We start from the raw sequence: 24,024 nt of genomic DNA, 5'->3' as shown, positions 1-24,024 counted from the left end.
TTGGCTCCTCCTCACTGACACCAAATCCCTAATTCATTACAGTACTGAAAACTTTGCAGCCCACAGGAAAAGATTGTGAACCTCTCTTTAATTAAGCTAATATTTTTATCTTTGTAGGTTCAAAGTTCATATTTGTACAAAATAATCAGAGATATTGAGAGAATAAAATAAAACAATGCCCATGAAGGAATGCCTACTTCTGCCCCTCTCCCGTCCTTGTACTGGCTGTAGTGGTACCATCTCCTGCTCAGCATTATCACCAGTCTCAGACCTCTCACGAAGTCCAAGGTCATCAAAAAGAGGAACAAGAAGCTCATTCAGCTCTAGTCAGACTGATATGTCAAAAGTATTACCAATAGGAACCCAGGGATAGCCACAACTGGGTACCGAGAAGATTTGAGGGTCACAGCTTGATTCCCAACATTGGTTACGGGAGCAACAAGGAAGTAAAGCCCATGCTTCCAGAGGCTTCTGGAAGTTCCTGGTCCGCAATGTCAAAGATCTGGAAATGCTGCTACTGAGCAACGAGTCTTATTGTGCTGAGATTGCTCACACTATTTCCACCAAGAACCTCAAAGCCACTGGGAAAAAAAGAAACCCTACTGGCCCTCAGAGTCATCAGCTCCAATGCAGGGCTGCACAGTGAACGAAATGAATAGGAGACTCCTGTGTGTATTTCACTTGTACTTAAATAAACCCAGAAAAAACTGTACGACGCGCGCGCACACACACACATACACACACACAGAAAATATGTACTTTTTTAGTAGTTTTTAAATTAATTTCTGAGATGTGTTTTTTCATATTTTAACATCTTTAGTATACATTCCATCTTTATGAAGAAAGCACAGAGGCACAGTCCAGGTCTCCAGACTCACCGCCTGGCATCATGGAACAGTCTACTACTGATTGTTTGAATCAAAGAGTCTAGGAAAATGGTAGACCTGTCTGAGGGACATTATCCCTTCTAACCCCCAGCATCCAGTCAGTGACTGTGTCCCACTGATCGTACCTCCTACTTCCTCTGCAATCTGTTCCCCATGCCACCTTCTCCAAATCCCACTGGTGATTAATAGAAACCCCATCTCAAAGTGGCTTAAACAAAAAGTAAATATATCACTTAATGAAGTAAAAAATCTAGAAAGAGGGTAGGATTTATGCTTAACTGACTCATTAGCTTCTCTCCACCAGGCTCCATCCTACCACTGAGTTCAAGATGGCGACTGCTTTTCCAGGCATTGCCTACAAGCCGAGGGAGGAGGGCTCATCTTTTCCTGTGGCTCTTTTCAGGAGAGAGCAAGCTTTCTCCAGAGTCCCCCAGCTTCCTGTTCCTAATGTCTCATTGGCCTGAGATGGTCACATGTGGCACTAGCTCCATGGGGCTTCCTTTACTCACGTTCAGACTGGTGCTCTAAACAATGCCAGCCTATCTTCTCTCAGGACTGGAGACTAGAAGTCGAAGGTGCACATGCCCAGCTCTAGTTCCTTCTGAGGTCTGATTCCTTCTGAGGCCTCTCTCCTTAGCTGTAATAGCCACCTCTCAGTGTCTTTACATGGTCCAATCTCTGTGTGCAATGCATTCCTGGTGTATCTCTTTGTGTTCAAATTTTCTCATATAAGTACACCAGTCATATGGGATTAGAGTCCATTCTAATTACCTCATTTTAACTTAATTGCCTCTTTAAAGTCCTTCTTCAAATGTCATCACATTCCTACTCAACATATGAAAGTGAGAACATGCTTCATTCAGCCCAAACACACACCCATTCCTGAAGGAATCCCTGGCCAGTGGAAAAGAACTGTCCAGTTTGCCCCAAACCATTCATCTGGGCTTGTGATTAACACTGGTGAGTCATATAAAAAGGCTTTCTCTGGCCTCTATTTCAAACCTAATTCTCTTCTGTCTCCAGTATTGGCCCCCTTTAATCCCTTCTCCACACTTGTACCAATGTGGATCCTTGTAAAACATGAACTATTTCTACAACCCCATTAAAAATATCCCTGTCCTCTTGCATTAGCTGGACAACCAAGGTCAAAATCCACGCCATAGGAGTTGTGTCAGTTACTTATTGCTACATAACAATCCACTCCACAATGGAGTGGCTTAAAACAACAACAGTCATTTCTTTTGCTTATGCATCTGCAATTTGAGTGTGGCTTGTTTCTGTTGTACATTAGCTGAAACATCTTAGTGTCTTATGTTCACTCACTTATAAATAGACTATCAGGATGGGATTTTAGGGTTGAACTATTCAGACATCTAGAAGCAACAGTGAGCCCGTAGCTGGTGGCCAGGGGGGTTGTATGGATGCTGGACACTTGCTCTCTCCACTCTTTCTCTTCCCTACTTTGGGTCTTATTTGTCTTTTAGCTCAACTTCCTTCATCACTGAATTTTCATATGCTGCAGACAACAGGAATCAGAGGATTTAAGAACATAACTGTAGGACCAGTAAGGACTATTTTAACATTGGCAATGACAAGTTGAGGGCAGAGGAGAAAAATAGCAAGAGATAGCAATGGTAGCCAAATGCACTTTCCACTTACAATACAACCTATGTTGGGGTGGAAAGGGCGCTAGTTTGAGGCTAGATTGTATGCAGTGGTGAGCTGAAAGTTATTGGGAGGTGAGGGAGTGCTGATAGGTGTAGAAAAGAATTCGAGTATTTGCCTAAGCATGCCCAAGGTCTTGGGTTCAATATCCAGGCACTGCAAAAACAAAGAAGATGACTATTTTATTAGAATATTTCTTTTGGCGAACTTAGATTCATCATCATTGGCCAGTGCATGTAAAAATAATTCAAAATGTACTTGAGACAGGAAATTGACAGTATGTGTGTATACCAAGAGAGAAGCTCCACCCCACTTCACTCCAGCCCAGCATCTGTCTCTAGTGACTTGGTTATACTTTCTTATTTTTTAAAAAAGTAAGATTTGCTACACACACACACACACACACACACACAGAGAGAGAGAGAGAGAGAGAGAGAGAGAGAGAGAGAGAGAGAGAGAGAGAAATATAGAACTTAATGAATTGCAAAAAAGCAAATACCTGTATCATTATCATCCTGGTCAAGAAATAAAACTGTCAGTACCCCAGGAACTTCCCATATGCTCCTTCCAGATTATAAACCTCTCTCTTCCCCCTTAAAATCATCATGTGCCCAACCTTTTTACAATCAGATTCTGAGCCCTCGCCATACTGTGAAAGATATAGATTTATAGCCAGGCATGGTAGCACACACCTTATGTAATCAAAACTACTGAGGTAGATAAGGCAGGAGGAATTCAAGGTGGACGCTAATCTGGGTAACCTCATGAGACCCTGTCTGAAAATTTTAAAAAATTTTAAAGGAGCCAGGTTCAGTGGCTCACACCTGTAATTCTAGCACGAAGATTTTTACATGAATTACATTGACTCTATAGATCATTTTTGAAAGAACTTATGCCTTTAGAGTATGAAATGTGGTGTATTTCATGTTTATTTGGATTTTTATTGCTTTCCCATAATATCTATAAAGTTCTCCATAAGGAATTTTGCATATCTTCTATTATATTTATTCTAATGTATCTTACGTTTTTGAAGTTGTCCTTTTAAATTTCATTTTCTAATTGCTCAATGTTTATATATAGAAATACAGCTAATTTTCAGGTTGATTTCATATCCAGCAAACATGCTTGTCTCTCTTACGACTCTGATCATGTATCTACAGATTATTTTAAATTTTTGCATAACAGCTGAAAAATAAGAAGTATCATTTATTCCTTGCCAATCTCCATACTTTTTGATTCTTTTTTTTCTGGTCTCCTGCACTGTGGTTACTTTTGGTATCATGATGAGTAGCTGAGAATGAAGTAGAGATCCTCCTCTTCTACCACACAAGAAAGATTTCAACGTTTCACTTGTCAATACTATGTTGCTGTACAATTTTTACGAGCAATCTTTATCAGATTATGAAATCCCCTTCTTATTTTTCATCAAGAATGAATATTTAAAATCTCTGAATGGATGTTTTAACATGAATGAATCTTCCATCTCTCAGGATGATCATATTATTCTTATCCTCAATTTGCTACAAGCCAATAAAAGCTTCCTTCTAGAGTGACACTGGTCACCAAGCTGCATTTCAGAATCATTGCTCCATTCCCACATCCTCTAACACCTGCTACTCCAGGGTCCTTTCTCATCTCCCTGAGCTTAAGTGTTAATTATAACTCTCCTCTCCCATTACTGGAATGAAATGGATCATTTCTTCCTGAGTGTTACCACATCCCTCATGCAGGGTTATATTAATGCAATACCATAATCATTTGATTGTTTATTTTTCTCTCACAGCAGTTCTTGGGAAAAAGTTCATGTGTCACTCTATTTGTTAAGCCAACACTTTTCCTGTAGATTTACATACCTCCTGATATATCAACAAGAGGAAATAGAATCATATCTGGGACTGAGACAATTGCTCACATAAAATGTAGACATCCTATTATACTAGATTTAATACTTTACTATCTCTGATATTAGATGCATCTTCATTTAATGTCATATCATCATTTATATTTGATCTTGTGTTGTATGTAAAATAATTCTGCAGTCTATCATCTTCAACTTGATGAAAAATGCTCGCTCTGACATTAGCAGAGAGTTGGTATGCTGCAATGAAGAACGTCGTGCAAGCCCGAAGACTTGAGTTCAAATTCAGGATATGTGACACTGGGCAAACTACTTCATCCCTCTCAACTTCAGTTTTCATATCTATAAAATGTGGGTAATAAGCTCTACCTCAGGGAAGAATAGAAATTCACTGCATTAGTGTGATTCTGCAATCTGTACAATCAGAAAAATGAGAAATTATACCCCAATTGATTCAAATGTATGAATTGTCAAGATCATTGTAATGTCATGTGTAGCTAATAGCTAATAAAAAAAGAAAAAATTAAAATAAAAAAAGAAATTCACTGCATTAGACAAAGGGGAAAAAAGGGAAGGGAGGGGTATTAGAATAGGGAAGAAAGTGGAATCAATTGGACATAACCCTCCTATGTTTGTATATGAACACACCACCAGTGAAGCTCCATGTCATGTACCACCACAAGAATGGGATCCTAATCAGAATAAGATATGCACTCCTTGTTTGTATAATATGCCAAAATATACTCTATTGTCATGTATATCTAAAAAGAACAAATTTTAAAAATGAAAAAGAATAATAATCTCTACCCCACAGGAATGCTCTAAGGAATGACAAGAGCAGAATAAAAATGTATGCAAACATGAAAAGTATGAATATCATCAAGAAAAACGACTTCAGAAAACCTTGACTTCTCTTTTTTCCCACTGACGACAGAAGCTCACCTCAGCAAAGAAACTCAGAACTCAATCAAGAAGGGTGTATAGAACATGAAGGGGTGTTATATTTTGTCAAATGCTTTTTCTGCATCTATTGAGATGATCATATGGTTCTGGTTTTTAAGTTTATTAATATGATAAATTACATGTATTGATTTCTGTATGTTGAACCAACCCTGCACCCTGGGATGAACCCCACTTGATCCTGGTGCACTGTCTTTTTAACATGTTTTTGTATGCAATCTTCCAGAATTTTATTGAGAATTTTTGCATCTATGTTCATCAGGGATATTGGTCTGAAGTTTTCTTTCCTTGATGTATCTTCATGTGGTTTTGGTATCAGGGTAATATTAGCCAGAAAAACTAGGGATAATAGGAACATACCTCAACATTGTAAAAGGTATCTATGCTAAACCCAAGGCCAGCATCATTCTAAATGGAGAAAAATTGAAAGCATTCCAACTAAAAACTGGAACAAGACAAGGATGCCCTCTTTCACCACTTTTATTCAACATTATCCTTGAAACTCTAGCCAGAGCAATTAGACAAAAGAATGAAATTAAAAGGATACAAATAAGTAAAGAAGAATTCAAACTATTACTATTGCTGATGACATTATTCTATATCTAAAAAATCCAAAAAAAAATGTACCAGAAAACTTCTAAAATGAGGGAAAAGATACATTGTTGGTTGGTCTACAAATTGGTGCAACCAATGGAAAACAGTATGGAGATTCCTCAGAAAACTGTGAATAGAACCACCATTTGACCCAGCTATTCCACTCCTTGGTTTATACCCAAAGGTCCTAAAATCAGCATACTATAGTGATGCAGCCACATCAATGTTTACAGCAGCTCAATTCACAATAGCTAGACTATGGGACCAACCTAGGGGTCCTTAAATAGTTGAATAGATAAGGAAAATGTGGTGTATAAACTCATTGGAATATTATTCAGCTTTAAAGAAGAGTTAAATTATGGCATTTTCCAGTAAATGGATAGAGTTGGAGAATATCATGCTAAGTGAAATAAGCCAATCCCCCCAAAACAAAGGCCGAATATTTTCTCTAACATGCAGATGCTAATTCACAATAAGGCGTGGGGCGGGGGGCACTAGAGAAGAATAGCATTACCTTAGATTACGCAGAAGAAAGTGAATGGAGGGGAGAGGAGGGGATGTGGGAAGAAAAGACAGTAGAATAAAACATTATTACTTTATGTGTATATGTGACTGCCTGACCCATATGATTCTGCAACATGTACACTCAGAAAAATGAGAAATTAGATCCCATTTATGTATGATATATCAAAGGGCATAAATGCATTCTACTGTCATGTATAACTAATTAAAACAAATTTAAAAATCAATATAAAAAGAAGGGCATATAAAACCTGCATTTCATATAAAACCTTCTTCTTCATGCCAAGCACACTGCATAGCATTCAAGAGGATTCAGGGAATATTTGTACAAGAGAGAAAGTAGGAAGGAAGGAAGGAAAGGAAAGATGGAAGGAAGGAAAGAGAGATGAGGGAAGGAGGAAGAAAGAAAGGAACCGAGGGAGGAACAGATGGGAAATGTCTACAACAGGTTTTAATCCCAGTGGCTGGGGAGGCTGAGGCAGGAGGATCGAGAGTTCAAAGTCACCCCCAGCAATTTAGTGAGGTACTAAGCAACTCAGTAAGACCCTGTCTTTAAATGAGTGTCCTTGTTCTTGATGACTACCTCTCCCTACCTCGGAGTTACAAGACCTCCCCCCCAAACAGTCTTCAGTCACCACAGCTATGGTGCACTCTTCTACCAAACTGGGGAGAAAACCCCCTAAAACATAAAGATTAGTATTCTAGATGTTAATATTAAAATTGTTCCAATACTGATGTCATTTTGGCAATATCTTTGTGACCACAACACAAGGAAGTACTTCCTAAAGATAACACAAACCGAGTAGACACGGTGGCACATGCATATGACTCCAGTGACTCAGGAGGCTGAGACATGAGGATGGCAAGTTCGAGGCCAGCCTCAGCAAGACCCTGTCTCAAAATAAAAAATAAGAAGAGGATGAAGCTCAGTGATAGAGCACCCCTGGATTCACTCTCCTGTATAAAAAGAAAAGAAAGGAGGAAGAAAGAAAGCAAAAGCATACTAACTAAAACTAAAACATTGATAAAATGGACCCCATTCAAATTCTGTTCATTGGGCACCATCAAAACAGTAACCAGATATGTGGAAGCTAAAGAGAATACAGGGGAAAGTGGGGCGTCTCATGAAAATAGAAGGGAGACGAGTGGAGTAGAGGAAGGACCGGGAAAGGAGGAGTCTAGGGAAAGAGGTGCTGTAAAATGAAAGTGACCGAATTATGTCATGTGCGTGTGGGAATATGTAGCACCAAGGCAACTATATGTATAATATGTCAAGAAAAATGGAAAAGGGAGTAAAGAGACCAGGTGGGGAAGAGACCAATTTAGATACACATGGCACATCCCGCACAGGCCAGCACGTGCCCCCCGCCCCGCCCCACACATGAGTGCAGGCTGCTGTCTTCCAGAAACTCACGTGCTCCGCGTTGCAGTCAGTAACTCTCACCCCAGCACAGAGAGCGTTGGCTGCTCCCTCCTTTTTAAGCACCCTGAACTGGACAAACTCTGCAACAGATTCCACTGAAAAAAGAAGATGCAAACAAGGGCCGAAGTATTAAAAAGAGTAACTAGAGCAGGACACAGCGATGCACATCTGCAATCCTAGCAGCTCAGGAAGTTGAGGCAGGAGGATCAACAGTTTGAGGGCAGCCTCAGCAACTTAGTGAGGTCCTACCCAATTCAGTGAGACTCTGCCTTAAAATAAAATTTAAGAAAGGACTGGGAATGTAGCTCAGTGGTAAAGTACCTCTGGGTTCCCTAGTACCAAAAAAAAAAAAAAAAAAAAGAGTGACTATAGGCAGGCGCAGTGGCACACACCTGCAATACCACTCACTCAGGAGGCTGAGGAGGAAGGATCACAAGTTCAAGACCAGCTTCAGTAATTTAGTGAGACCCTCAGTAACTTAGTGAAATCCTCCCCCAAAATTAGAAATTAGAAAGACTGGAGCTGGAGTTCAGTGGTAAAGTGCTCTAGGATTCAATTCCCAGTACCTAATAATAATAACAAGAACAACAACGATAACTAGAACCTCTTCTTTTTTAACCAGACCAGGATGCCCTAAGCCAAAAGTTTAGACCAAACATCCAACATGTAGGGATGGAGCCCACACCCCTGTGGCCAGTGCTTGGTACCTTCCAGCTATGAACTTGGGCCTACAGAATCTTTTCCACAGTGTCTAAGCCATTTCATTTCCAACAGTGCACAAGGATCACAAGGTCTCCGCATCCTGGCCAACACTTGTTATTTTCTGGATTCGTTTCTGTTTGTTTTTAAAGTAGCCATTCTCATGGGTTATGAAGTGGTATCTCACTAGAGCTTTGGTTTACATTTCCATAATGATTAGTGGGGCTTGGCACTTTTCATGTGCTTTTTGGCCATTTGTATCCCTTCTTTGGAGAAATGTCTGTTGAGTCTTTTACCAAGTTGTGAGTTTTGTTGTTTGAGGTTGCATTGTTGAATTTTAGGAGTTCATATATGATATGCAAATATTTCCTCCACTCTGTGGTTGTTCTGCTCTGTTGATAGTGCTTCTAAATTACAAACACACACACACATACTTGGGTACTAGGGACTGAACTCAGGGGCACTTTACCACTGAGTTATCAGTCCTTTTTATTTTTTGTTTTGAGACAGGGTCCCACTAAGTTTCTGAGGTTGGCCTCAAGCTTGTGATTCTCCTGTCTCTACCTCCCCAGTTGCTGGGATTACAGGTTTATGGCACCACACCCTGCCAAATGCACAAAATGTTTAATTCTCTTGAAGGCTGATGAGTCCTTTCCTTCTTTAGTTGCCTGTGTCATTGGTGACAAGTCTGAGAAATCACTGCCAAACTCACTACTATGAAGACTTTGACCTCTTTTGACCTAAGAGTTTTATAGTTGTAGGTCTTACATGTAGATTACAGATCCATTTTGAACTAATTTCTGTGTGTGTGCTATTAGGCAAGGGTCTAGCTTCATTCTTTTGCATGTAGATATTCTCTTTTCCCAGCGCCATTGGTCAAAAAAGGTCCTCTTCCCATTGAGTGGTCCTGGCAACCTGGTTCCAAGTCATTTGACCATAATGTGAGGGCTCATTTCTGAGTTCTCTGGTCGATTCCATTAGTCTCTGTGCCTGTCTTTATGCCAGTAGCATATGGTTTTGATCACTGTAGCTTTGTAGCACATTTTGAAATCAGGAGGTGTGGACTTTATAATTAATTGCCAAGAGTAACTAAACTATTTTCCTGGATTCCATGAGCCACTCTCACAAATTATTGAACCCAAGAAGGATGTCTCTCAGCCAAAGAGGAATACAATTATTCCACTTAGAGTAGTGGAGATAAGGGAGGGCTGACTATAAACATGGTGACATTCTAGAGGAGAACACAATAAAATGCCCAACATTTAACCAAGGTCCAATACTGATGTCATCCTGTCCCACCTGTACTGATAACCCAGTGGGGATGATTGGGTCACTTGGCCCCTTTTGAACAAAGCCATGGAGATAGGATCCCAGGAGGGTTAGCCACTACCCTAGAAGAGTCATCCTCAGAGGCCGGCCAGCCCCATCCTTCCCTAAGGAGAAACCCACCACCAAGGCTGTCAGACACCAGATATGGATATTGGGTGACTGTCACACACCCAATCCCCCACACAAAAAGACTATTTTCTTCCTTCGGAGTTTCAGGTAGAGGATGCAAATTGAGCAGTCCATATGGGTAAGGTAAGAAGGAGTAGGACAAAAAGCCTCTCCCTGCCCTTTACTCCTCTGGCTGCTTTAAAGGGTTACCTGAAGGGCTTTGGGGGACGGCATATTCCCCTGTCAGGATTCCTAAGCCCTAACAGTCCAAGAATGGAGGTGGTGGAAGTTGAACAGTTGAGAGCAATAGACAGTCTTTTGGAATCTCCTGCAGTGCTTTACTCCCTACGTAAGAAGATCCTGTGTTAATTCAGGAATACTCAGAGGTGAAGTAACTGGATTGTGAGCACTGTAACCAACCAGTCCATCCTAATCTGTATGAACTGACTGGGCAGTAACTGTAGGCAGGTGGGACATGGCTGGAGGAGGTTGGTCACTGGGGTCTAGTGACCCTAGAAGGGTCTTCTTCCCAGAGGCCCCTTCCTACTCTATTCACTCTCACACGTGTGTCTCCCCCCGCACCGTCTCTGTCTCCCTCCCCTTCTGCCATAAGTGGAGTAACTTCCCTCCACCACACCTTCCATCATGATGTTCTACCTCACCTTGGGCCCAAAGCAATGGACTTGATCCACCAGGGACTGAATCTGTGAAACCATGAGCCAAAATAGACTTTTTCTCCTCTAAGTTGTTCTTGACAGATATTTTGGTCGCAGGGATGCAAAGTCAAATAACACAAACACCAATCCCTGAATTAGCATGATTTATTCTTCATTCCTCTACTCTAATGTTCTAGTTCCTGGGTAATTGGTTCTCCATCCTTGGGACCGCATCCCTGGGAGAAGAGCTCCGGGTCCCATAGTCTGAAGTTCTCACCGATAGAAGAGAAGCACAGCTGCCTCTGTTATCTCCCGGCTGTTGCTGAAATGCACCTGAGTTCCATGTCCATCTGCGTCAAAAGCAGAGAAGTCTCCACACTGCTTGGGATTGCTCTCTGGGAAGTATCCTCCTCCACCAATGCAGTGCTAGGAAACAAGGAGAGGAGGAGGTGGTGATGAGAGGTCTGCTGGTGAGCCCAAAGACCTCCAAATCCAGGGGAAAATGCGGTCCTCCTCAATTCTCCGTTGGCAGTGTTGATCTATTTCTTCCATGAAAACTTCTTAATCTTTAGCCTTAGTGACACACCATCTCCTCCTGACTTTCCTTCAACTTTTCTGCACATTCCTTCTTAGATCCCCTGTCTGGACTCTTCCTTCATGAAATCCCTAAGTTCTGCTCCCTTGAAGGGGGACACATTTCCCTCTCCTTGATATGATTCTGATCCTCTCTGGCTACAGTTCTAACTGTCTGGAGCTGCTACACAGGAGATGAGCACATACCCTTAGCCTTGGGCGATGGAGGTGTGGAACTGGCTTCTGATGTGTACAAAGCAGGTGGACCTCACCTCCACTCAGCAGGGGAATGAAGCTCTGGAGATGGGTGTCCCCCAATGAGACTGAGCTCTACCCCCCTGAAACCCAATCGCTTTCCTCATTTGGTGGAACTTTCTCGAGTCTCCTCCTCAATAATTAGGGCTTCAGAACTGCTCCCCTCTCTCTTTTTTGTCTGCCTCTCTTGCTTCTTTTGTGGAAGTCGGGGCTGAGGAGCCATCGCTGAACCCCAAGAAAAGGCTACTTTCTGTGTCTGTGTGGTTATGTAATAGCCAGCCCAGTTCACCTGGAGTGACCCTGACTGATTTAGTTGCGTGTTGCAACAACTAACAACTCACTGATGGCCCAAAGCTCTATCCCCAGTCCATTTGTTTCTTGGGCTCAAACTCTATCACTGGGACCTCTCTGAAGGCACTTCAAGCTCCCCCCAACTGAAACACAGTTAGGTACATCCAGACGTCATTTAACAATGGGGACACTACCTGAGAAATGCATCTTTGGGCAATTTTAACACTGTGTGAACATGATAGTGTATTTACACAAACTAAGATGACCATGATGTCACAGGTAATATGATCTCCTGGGGCCTCTGTCATATTTGTAGTCTGTCATTGATCAAAATATTGTTATGCAGCAGCATATGACTGTGTATCCTTCATTGACCCCCAAACATGTCCATCTTCCAGACATCCTGACTTAATAAATGATATTTTTTTACCCAAATAAAAATGATGAGTTCATTCTAGATGTGTTGTCTTTCCATCATCTGTGTTCAGCTGGACATAAGTTTAAAATCTTTGGAATTCATCAGTACCTCCTGTTCATCCCTCTCAGCACTCCCCTATTTCAGGCCTGAACTATTGTGACCACCTCAATATTGGTCTCCTGGTCCTTAATCTTATCCCACTAGAATCTGTCACCACTTTGCTACCAGCACAATCGTCACAAAAATGATCAAGTTGATCTTCCCTTAGTGTTTTGTTGGCTCTTGTAATCTATAGAATAAAGTTCAAAATCATTGGTGTGATGTGAGGTCCCTTCCTAATCCAGTTCCTGTCACTACCCCACATACATCTCATGCACCAAAACTGCAAAACAGCTTGGTATGCCACATGTCCTCTGAAACACTGATGATTCTGAACACATTTTTCACTCAACATAAATTGCTCTGATACCTCATAAATTTCTATCTATGCATCTCTCAAGACAGCACAGAAGTTACCTTTCTTGCAATCATTTCCCAGATACCCCCAATAGAGTTAGGTGTTCTTGTAGGTCCTCATTATTTATAGTTGTTGTGGGGTTTTTTTGTCTTATTTTTGGTGCTGAGGGTTGAACCTCAGAAGGTGGAAAGATCTCCCATGCTCTTGGATAGGCAGAATTAATATTGCCCAAATGGCCACACTACCAAAAGCATTATAGAGATTTAATGCAATTCCTATTAAAATCCCAATGACATTCTTCATAGAAATAGAAAAAGCAATCATGAAATTTATTTGGAAAAATAAAAGACCCTAAATAGCTAAAGCAATCCTTAGCAAGAAAAGTGAATAGATCTTAAACTATACTACAGAACTATAGTAACAAAAATGGCATGATATTGGCACAAAACTAGATTTGTAGACCAATGGTACAGAATAGAGGACGCAGAGACAAACCCACATAAATACGATTTTTCTCATACTAGACAAGGGTGCCAAAAAAATTCACTGGAGAAAAGATAGCCTATTGAACAAATGGCGCTGGCAAAACTGGAAATCCATATGTAGCAGAATTAAACCTCTATCTCTCAACCTGCACAAAAATCAACTCAAAGTGGATCAAAGACTTAGGCACTAGCATGGAGACCCTGTGCCTACTAGAAGAAAAAAATAGGCCCCAATCTTCACCATGTCAGCCTAGGATCTGACTTCCTTAACAAGTCTCCTAGAGTGCAAGAAATAAAATTAATAATCAATAAACGGGATGGTTCAAATTAAAAAGTTTCTTCTTAGCAAAGGAAATAATTTATAACTTGAGGAGAGAGTGTACATATTGGGAGAAAATCTTTACCACATGCAACTCCAATAAAGCATTAATTTCTAGGATATATAAAGAGCTCAAAAATCTTAACACCAAAAATACAAATAACCCAATCAATAAATGGGCTAAGGAACTGAACAGATACTTCACAGAAGAGATACAATTGATCAACAAATATATGAAAAAGTGTTCAACATCTCTAGCAATTAGAGAAATACAAATCAAAGTACTCTAAGATTTCATCTCACTCCTTTCAGAATGGCAATCATCAAGAATACTGGCAACAATAAATATTGATGAGGATGCAGTGAAAAGGTGCACTCATACATTGCTGTTAGGACTGCAAATTGGTGTAACCACTCTGTATGAAGTAAGAAGGAAATCAGCATGAAGATTCCTCATAAAACTGGCAACAGAACCACCATTTGACCCAGCTATCTTACTCCTTGGTTTATACTCAAAGGACTTAAAATCAGTATATTATAGTGACACAGCCACATCAATGTTTGTAGCAGCTCAATTCACAATAGCTATTGTAGCAGCTCAATTCACAATAGCTAGACTACGGAACCAACCTAGGTGTCCCTCAATAGATGAATGGATAAAGAAAATGTGGTGTATAAATTCAATGGAATATAACTCAGCTTTAAAGAAGAGTAAAATTATGAGATTTGGCAGTAATTGGTTGGAGTTGGACAATATCATGCTAAGCTAAATAAGCCAATCCCACAAAACCAAAGGCCAAATGTTTTCTCTAATATGTGGATGCTATTTCACAATAAGGCAGGGGTACTAACATTTCCTTAGATTAGGCAGAGGGAAGTGATGGGAGGGGAGGGAGGGGATGTGCAGACAGGAAAGATAGTAGAATGAAACAGACATTATTACTGTATGTATATATGTGACTACATGAGAAATTATATCCCTTCTATGTGTGATATATCAAAGTGCATAAATGCATTCTACTGTCATGTAAAACTAATTAAAAACAAATAATTTTTAATCAATAATTAGTAAAATTATTACTTATTTCCATATATCAATTATATTTACTTCCTAAGAATGTGAATCTTTAAAATGCAAGATTTAAGAGAACATTTATTCAAAACCAGAGTTCTCCAAATTAAAGTTGTATGATAATTCAAAATATAAAAATAACAAATTAAAAATTCATTTATATAGTTCAGGGTTCTCTGACTGGACCTATTACCAATAACATATATTTTAAAACTTGTATGTTACTCTCTACACTGGAAAGTAAACTTGGTTGTATATTCAAAGGACAATTGAGAGATACTGACTTGTTTAGAGGGTAAGATATAAAGATATTTTAAGACCTCTCAAGAAGGGATTGAAGTTCTCTTAATTTGTCCATTTTGCATTCTAGATATAACATTAAAATGGATCAACTAGCCTACATACTATAAAATTACAAATGATCAGGGAAAGTGCTTCATTTTCATTTGTTATTAGGTCTAATCTCAATCACTCTCATGAAACAAGGCCTTAAGAAATCACCTATTAAGGGAAAGAAATTAAGGAGACCCCCCCTCCCCAACTTAATACAGATAAGAACTAATTCAGGGAGATTTTCAGAAGATCCAAATACATATATTGTGATATTTTACAACTTATGCCAGATGTTTGACCTCACCTGGAAAGATATTATGCTATTACTTAACCAAACTTTAGCCTCCAATGAGGAGGCCACCCTAAAAGTAGTTTGGGGGAGACCTACATCTTGCCCATGCCCCAACAGCACAAAGTCTCAGCTTGAAAGGCTTTCGTGGGTTGTTCCTGAATATAATCCTTACCGTAACTCCAGGTAACAGAATGTTTTATCTCAAAGGCTCAGCATACAGCAATGGTGCATTTGAAACCTCAACCCTTGCTATTGGTCCTAAACAGCACAGGATGCCTGTGCCTGGACAGGAGGTCCTGGAGCCCTGGTGCCTGAGACTCAGCAAGGAGGAAGGGAAGTCACAGTCATATATATATATATATATATATATATATATATATATATATATATATATATATATATATATACACATGCTCATCTAAAGATGAGTACTCTAGACGTTAATATTAAAATTTTTCCAGTATTAATGTTATATTAATGTTATATTTGCAATAGCCTTATGACCTCAATACAAGGAAATATTTCTTTAAGAAAGCAGAGGTTGAGTGTGCCCGGTGGCACATACATATAATTCTAGTGACTAAGGAGGTTGCAACATGAGGATGGCAGGTTCAAGGCCAGCCTCAGCAACTTAGCAAGACCATGTCTCAAAATGAAAAGGGGATGTAGCTCACTGATAGAGCACCCCTGGATACACTCTCCTGTGTAAAATAAAAAGAAAAGGAAAGAAAGAAAGAATGAAAGGAAGAAAGAAAGAAAGAAAGAAAAGAAGAAAGCAAGCCAAAGCATACTAACTATAAACTAAAAATATTGATAAAATGGAACCCATTCAAATTCTGTTCATATGGCACCATTAAAAGAGTAACCAATATGTGGAAACTAAAGAGAAAAGGGGAAAAGTGTGGCATCTCATGAAAACAGAAGGGAGACCAGTAGAAAAGAGGAAGGACCAGGAAAAGAGGAGGAGAGAAAAAGACTAAGTGAAAAGTGGTCAAATTATGTCTTGTGCGTATAGGAATATGTAGCACCAAGGCCAACTGGTAGGCATAAATATACCAAGGAAAATGGAAAAAGAGAGTAAAGAGACCAAATGGAGAAGAGAGCAATTTAGATACACATGGCACATCCCACACAGGCCAGCATGCCCCTCCCGCCGCCCCACGCCTGCGTGCAGGCTGCTGTCTCCCAGAAACTCACGTGCTCCGTGTTGCAGTCAGTGACTCTCATTCCAGCACAGAGAGCGTTGGCTGCTTTTTCATTATTAAACACCCTGAACTGGACAAATCCTGCAACAAATTCTCCTGAAAAAGAAAATGCAAACAAGAGCCAAGTATTAAAAAGAGTGACTAGAGCAGGACACAGCGGCACACACCTGCAATCCCAGCAGCTCAGGAAGTTGAGGCAGGAGGATCCCAAGTTCAACACCAGCACACCAATGTAGTGAGACCATCAGTAACTTAGTGAGATCTTATCTCAAAATTCAAAATTAAAAAAAGACTGGACCTGTAGTGCAGTGACAAAGTGCTCCTGGGATCGATTCCCAGTATCAAATAATAATAACAACGAGAAGCATTTTCTTTTTTAACCAGATGAAGATGCCCTAAGCCAAAAGTTTAGGCTACAGCCAAACATCAAAGCCCCACACCCTTTTGGCCAGTGGTGGATGCATCCCAGCCCTGACCTTGACCTGGGGGAACCTCTGTCATCTGGGGTAAGAGGCTGGAACTCACAGAAGACTTGTTTTCCTAAAGATTGTGGAGAAATTAGACTGTTCAGAAAGCTCACCAGGCCCACCAGGGTAGTGCAGCCTGTAATGCCAGTGACTCAGGAGGCTGAGGCCCGAGGATCATCAATTCTAAGCCAGCCTCAGCAACTTAGTGAGACCCTGTCTCAAAAAAATAAATAAATAAAATTATCTGGGGAGGTAGCTCAGTGGTAGAATACCCTTGGGCTCAATCCCCAATACCACTAAATAAAAAGAAAATAGAAAGAAAGATTGCTATGTAAAGTTGAGCAGGTTAAGCAATTGTCAGATGCAGCCACCTGTTGCTGTTGACACCCATCTCAGCCAGTGACCATGGGCTTGTTTTCCCAGCATCACCTGCCTTCCCACTGTCATTAAAGTCTAAGCAAACAGTAGGGTGCAGCAACCAGTGTGGCCAAACTAGAAGGTTCCAGCGAGGGGTGAAGGGAGATAAGAAAAATAAAGACTCACACACACACATGTGATTTTGAAGATAAAGCTGGGGTCGGGTGGAGTGCTGCTCTCTGATGGAGAAGCAGGTCTGAAGCGTTACTCCAGCAATCTCCATTTATATATGTCTCATTATCAGGTTAAAGACTCTGCATGAATTATTCTTTGTATTCAGGAAAATTACAGGACTGGAAACACTTATGCAGCTTTTCCACAGTTGCAATGTGCAATGTTAGGAGCTTTGTGGAGTGCTCGAAAAAGTCCATTTTTAAAGGTACTATTAGAGGACAGGCTCAGGAGTCACAGAGCTGGTGAAAACATTGTGGTTGTCAGCAAGAGAGTTCCTCTATTCCCAGGAGCTGTGTGCCTGAGATCACGGTGGAAGCTGATAAGACTCATACACAGAGCCTCCTCATGCAGGGCATTCCCACAACAGCTAAGCATCCTGTGCCCTTGTGCAGAAACATTCCAAGGCGCCAGGCATGCCCCAGTGATGAGGTCATCAGAGACCCCCAGTCTTAGTCACTGCTCTCCACAGTAGGAGAGTGGTAGCTCAGTGGTAGAGCTCTTGCCTAGCATGTGTGAAGCGCTGGGCTCAAATCTCAGCACCACATATATAAATAAATAACATGAAGGCCCATTAACAAACATATAAAAATTTTTTAAAAGGCAATAGCTTTTGATTTTCTGATCCAAGACTTAATTTGTATGGTTTTATGATACTGAAAAAAATGTCTTCTTTTTTTTTTGGAGTAGGGGATATCAGGGATTGAACTCAGGAGCATTTGAACTCTGAACCACATCCGCAGCCCAATTATGTATTTTATTTAGGGACAGGGTCTCAGTGAGTTGCTTAGTGCCTTGCTTTTAAGAAAATTAATAGCTATCCTTCAAAATAAAAATAAATCTTCACTGGATTCAGTGTTGCATATCTGTAATCTCAGTGGTTCTAAAAGCTGAGAAAGGAGAATCATGAGTTCAAAGTCAGCCTCAGAAAGTTGGCAAGGCCCTAACTCAGTGAGACCCTGTCTCTAAATATTTAAAGGGGCTGAGGGTGTTGCTCAGTGGTTAAGTGCTCCTGTGTTCAATCCCCAGGGCCAAAATAATAAATACATAAATAAAAACAAATCTTCCTCACCACTTTGCTAGTTCTTTCCTGTAAACATTAGCCTTTGCCTTTTCTTAACTATTATAAGAGGCTGCAAAGGGAGGTGGTTAGGAAGGCTGGGTTTATGCCCTGTGAAATGGCAAAAATTATAATCCTAACTGCATAATTTTCTCATGATGTAATGACAAAATCATGTTAAATTCCTAGAAATTAGTCTGACATATTTTAACAGCTCAATAAGTCTATACTAGCTCTTGCTTTTTTTGGTGGTGGTACTGGGGATCAAATTCAGGTCTGCTCTGGCACTGAGCCACATCCCCAACCCATTTTATTATTTATGTTGAGACAGGGTCTCATTAGGTTACTGAGGCTGGCCTCAAACTTGCAATCCTTCTGCCTCAAGCCTCCAGAGTAGCTGGAATGACAAGTATGCACCTCTGACCCTGTCTAGCAGTTCTTTATTATTGTTATTTACCCTCTTTCCCCCTTTCACCAAGAGTTCAAGAAAGGACTTCTGATTGGACTTTGGGAGCAAACACTCACTTTGACCATTAGGTGAGTAGTAAGATGCGGTTTTCTGAGCATCACCAAAGTCGTAGACCACAGGTATTGCTGGGCCATTTTCATTCCAACACTTCCCTAATCCATACTTTACTGGATATTTCTGCAGGAACCAAAAAGAAAAGTTTTGTAAGGACAGTAGATATGCCGCCATTTTGGACAGGAAAGGGATCCCTTCAAGTCAACTGTCATTACTCAGAAACCAGTCCTAATAATGACGACTCCTTCTCCCCATAGCAGGATCTCCCCAAGAGTCCCAAGTCCTCTGTGTCTCTTCCTCTTTCTTCCCTCTCTTCTCTCCCTTAGGGCTCTTCCCTTGCCTGGCTCAGAGTCTCTGGGATATGCATGACATTGCACTGAACTCTTTAAAATACCACTCAAATAGAAGTGACTTTGATTTTCCCAGCCACTCACTAAGGACATGGCTCCAGAGAGCTGATTTGTCCCCCAACCCCAAACACTTAAGTGCTCCCCAGCCAGCAACCCTGTGTAACTGGTAGAGGCCAAACAGATTGTGTCCCAAATGCTTGAAGAAGCCAGATGTGGTGCGATACCTCAGCAGAGAGTTGTTCCGCCAGTTCTTCATGGGGCTATTGTTGGGCACATGCCAGATGCCCAAGTACGCAGCCTGGATGTCGTAGTAGCCAAGGTTCTGGAAAGCAACTAACTGAGACTGACCAGCCCAGAATGCCCCACAGGATCAAAAGACACACATGGATTCCCTCAGCTGAGCTGACAGCCCTAGGCTCCAGGTGGACAGATGGCCAGCCATGCTCACACATACCCACTTCCAGCAGATCATGACCCCCACCATCACCCCGCTCCCTAATGGCCTTGTGGGAGGAAGCTGGATACCACCATCTATCTGAGCTGGTGACCCAGGCTGGGTTCACAGAATCTGATTATTCCAATAACTTAAGAAAATGACAAAGAAAACACGCAAACACACAGATGTACTTTTTCAAAATCAGGGGGTGGCTCTGTGACTTAGGGGTCCGTGGAAAGAGAGAGAGCTACTGGAATTCTTTATTCTTATATAGGGGACACACAAGGGGAGATTCCATGGAACATTCTATCCCAAAAAGGGCAAAGGGGTAGGATTAGAAAGGAAGAGGAGAGTGTAATTCAGCTCCATCAGGTGACACCAACTCCTGAAGCCACACCTTCCTTATCCCAATGGAAGTAAAGCCTAATGTATTGCAGGTTGCAATAACTGTTCAGTACCCCTTTGCTCAGGACTTAAGGGTGTGCACACAGCTTCTGTCCAGAGAGGCTCCCGACACTGGGAGGCAAGACATTAATTATTTCTCTTCTGCTTCAGCCCCATGTCCACAGCCCCTCTCCCAACCTCCCTCCTGCATCCTGTGGCCCAGCCACACTCAGGTCCTCACCCTTTCCCAGTGGCACCCACCTTGTAGTCGTCACTGGTGGCCGCCTCTGCAGACCCGAAGGTGTTGTAATTGGCCCAGTTGCCGTCCCCCTCTGGGTAGTCTGCTCTGTTGCCCTGCTGGCTGGACCACCGATCGCCCATCGTGCACTTCCCAGCCATGTTGTTCTCGTGCACACTGGCCACCAGGGTCCAGCCACCACCCGCAGAGGTCATGTCACAGAAGGTCTGGTAGATGGCACCATTCTTGGCCCGGAGGAGATACAGGCCATCTGTGGAGAGAACCAGCCCCGAGCCTCCCTGTCTGGGAGTTCCTAGTCCATCTCAGCCCTAAGACCAGAATGCCCTGGGAGCTGCAAGTGTATTCTGAAGGTTCTCACACTGTTCACTTATCTCCAAGGGGAGAATAAGAATCCTCCATGGGTATCTTCTGTTTCTTCCTTTCTAAAGCAGAGGTGTTGTCCACCATTGTTCTGTATTATCCTCTCAAAGAATTTATAAATCACATAGAGAAAGATGGTTCCTTCGTTTAGAGACAGCCTCCCTCTGGACAGGAGAGGCCAGAAATCCTCATGGAGCCTCATCTCAGCAGAGATCAGAATGAGGCCCCTGCACTTCTCAGAGCACATGCCTCCTGGGCTTTAATGTGGGACTCAGATTCTCCAAGTTCAGAGTGGGCCTCTTCTCCACAACCTGCAGGGGGCTGGTCCCGGTGAGCACATGGCACATTTCTCCCTTGGCCCCACAGGCAGCTCACCTAGATCTTACCAGAAAGCCCGTGATTCCCCCCAAACCACGGCAACTTGGGAAGCTTGTGAGGGGCTCCTCCATGGTCATTCCTCCCCGCCCCCCTGACTTCCATGGAAGCTGTCGCTGCTGCTCAGCCGTCAGGACAGTTCTCATTGCCTCCCAGATTCGGAGGAGCTCTGAGGCTTTCTGCTTCATCTTACCTGTGCCCCTTAGGGTTCCGTCACAGCCTATGAGACTGCTGAGCTGCAACACAGATTGGCTCCTCAGCATCAGAGCACCTGTGACCCACGTCACATCGTCAACCGGCTCTTTCTCCTCAGCCCACAGGACAAGGAATCAGAAAAGCTGACACCTTTGCTAATCTTGATCTTGCCGTTTCTGTAAGAAACTACCTGACTCGACAAAGAGCTCATTTGTTTGTTTTTTCTTTTTCTTTTTTTGGCTTGAACTTGTGATTCTACCCACTCAGTCTCCCATGTCACTGGGGTTATAGGCATGTGCCACCACCACCAGCTTGTTTCTTTACTGGCCACATTTGTCAGCCTGCTTGACAAACTAACTACATGTAGAGATGTCACCTGGCCAGGCACAAGAAGATACTGATACTCTGGCTTCTGCTTTGATGGACTAAGGAAGTTCTATGTCTCTGCCTCAGGAATCTCACGCTTTGTGCCATCATCCCTGAACCTGCAGCAGACTAACTCGATGGTTCACAAGTAGAGGAGGATTTAGGTCATCACAGTTCTTGCCACCACCCAAGATCACTGGCAAACTGCATGTTCCCTGTGTTTAGAAAATCATGTGCTGCATGGAACACAAACACCTCAAATTCCCACCAGAGTCTGGTCACAGTGGTGCATACCTATAATCTCAGCTATTCTGGAAGCTGAGGTAGGAGGATCACAAGTTCAAGGCTAGCTTGGGCAACTTAGTGAGACCCTGTCTCAAAATAGAAGAAACTAAAAAAGCTGGATTTTTAGCTCAGTAGTAAGAGTGCCTCTGGGCTCAATCCCCAGTGCAGAAAGGAAGAAAGACCCACTGGAAACCTCTTTGGGGTGAAAATTGGAGCCAGAACAGATTCTGTTCCTCTTGATCTCCATGACTAGGCTGTGTTGCACTAAAAAAGGTTCTTCAAAGAGAGAATGCTGGGTTGGTTCATTACTTACCTCTTGCTTTCTGGCAAGTATTTTTGATTTCCTTGCAGCTTCTAGGCAGGGAAGAAAAGGAAGAGGCACATTCTTCGTCCTCCCAGAACATCTCGGGAGAACGGGTCACTGCTAGAGAACGTGAGAACAGTTCTCATTAACAGGTCTGGTACCACTGAGACCGTCCTTACCGGACATTAGTTTCCACCCAGCCCACTGCCTCAGCTCGTCACTGTTCTGAAATTGCAAGAAGTCAGGGACTCCCTCTGCTAAGACTGTGTGATCCAGAAGTTAGCACAGGCTGAAGAGTCAGAGTCTTCTACTCCACCAACTTTACTTAAATCCCTACTGTGTGCACCCCACAGACACTGGGAACTCAAAGATAATTTGGCACACTTCTTCAAGAGATTGCATCCTAGAGGGAAGAAGGACCCCGAGAGGGACCCAACTGAAACTGGGTAAGGAGAGGCCCACCTGTGGGGACAGGAAAAGACAACCTGCTGAGAAGGGACCAGAAGTCCCTCAGAACAGGTTGGTTTTTACAGAATGAATAGGAACTGGCTATGAGACAGAGGGAAAGGGGAGAGAACACTCCAGAAGACATGCAAAGTGATTTACCTGCGCTGCACCATTCGGTGACCACAGAGAGAAACAAAAGGAAGCAGAGTCTGATCATTGTCCTGTAACGAGAAACAAGACGCCAGGATCACTGACTGGGCCACCTTTGTCTTCCTCCCATTCTTCCTCCCTGACTTTGCTGAGTCAGGAAATCTCCAGAGGAAAGTGATCAACCATCTGGAATTCCTGAAATAGCCTCCACCCTGTTGACCCCCATAAACACCCAAGGGGCCATAGCTCCTCCGTCCCTAGACTGACACCAGACCTGAGCTGGTGTCCTCACCCTCCCCCACCACCATCCATGGATCTTGTCTCACACTCAGAAACATCTTCCTAGCCAGGCTCTGCAGCGTGCATCTGTAATGCCAGTGACCTCGGAGGCTGAGGCAGGAGGATCCCAAGTTTGAGGTCAGCCACAGCAACTTACCAAGAGCTTGTCTCAAAATCAAAAATAAAACGGACTGCAGATGTAGCTGTGTGGTAAAGCACCCCTGGATTCAACACCCAGAACCCAAGAAAGAAAAGGACCCTTTCCCATCCACCCAAGTAGCTCCCACCTTCCTGCCTCACAGACCACAGAAGCTGAAAGTCCTTCCAGGTGGAGACTCGCAGCTCCCTCTGCAGAGGGTCCTGATGTGGGTGAGGTGCTGAGCCCTTTATGGGAAGAACCAAACCACACAAGCCCCGCCCAGCCCAGCTGCTTGCCCCTCCCCCTGACACTCTTCCCTTTGAAGGTACCAAAGCTTTATTCTCTGGAAATGAGATGGGATGGGTGACGGCCGGAGGAGCAGGTGACTCTTACCATCTGGCAGGGGAGTCCTGCTTTGTCAGCCACACCAGAGGGTGTGTCACCAGACTCTTGGGGTACATCAGACCTCACAGTCCTTCCCTGCCTCACGCCCTCCCACCTCAATCTGATGCCCCAGCTCCCCACACACATATTATCCTTCAAGGCTCTCCTTGAGCTTCTCTGAGACCTCTCCCCGGAGCTCCCACCAGACAAAGCTGATGGCTTCCTCCTTGTCCTCCCACTCTGCATTGTCCAAACACTAATTTATCACTCAG

At 42.6% G+C, this 24,024-nt stretch overlaps 1 protein-coding gene across 1 annotated transcript; it reads right to left on the bottom strand.

Moving 5' to 3' along the window:
* Window positions 1–10,974: 10,974 nt before the first annotated feature.
* LOC144367759 (intelectin-2-like) lies at window positions 10,975–23,032 on the bottom strand. Its single transcript, XM_078024920.1, has 7 exons — window positions 22,960–23,032; window positions 22,363–22,473; window positions 20,471–20,718; window positions 19,544–19,711; window positions 19,042–19,162; window positions 16,394–16,497; window positions 10,975–11,127 (listed from the first exon to the last, which is right to left on the bottom strand). Exons 1-7 carry the CDS (start codon window positions 23,015–23,017, stop codon window positions 10,975–10,977), a joined length of 963 nt encoding a protein of 320 aa, XP_077881046.1. The 5' UTR covers window positions 23,018–23,032.
* Window positions 23,033–24,024: the final 992 nt, after the last annotated feature.

The sequence above is a fragment of the Ictidomys tridecemlineatus genome, chromosome 11 (genome assembly GCF_052094955.1).
Source record: "Ictidomys tridecemlineatus isolate mIctTri1 chromosome 11, mIctTri1.hap1, whole genome shotgun sequence".
In the NCBI taxonomy this organism is placed as follows: Eukaryota; Metazoa; Chordata; class Mammalia; order Rodentia; family Sciuridae; genus Ictidomys; species Ictidomys tridecemlineatus.
Note: the sequence above shows the minus strand (reverse complement) of the source record. Positions and strands in the feature narration are given on the sequence as shown.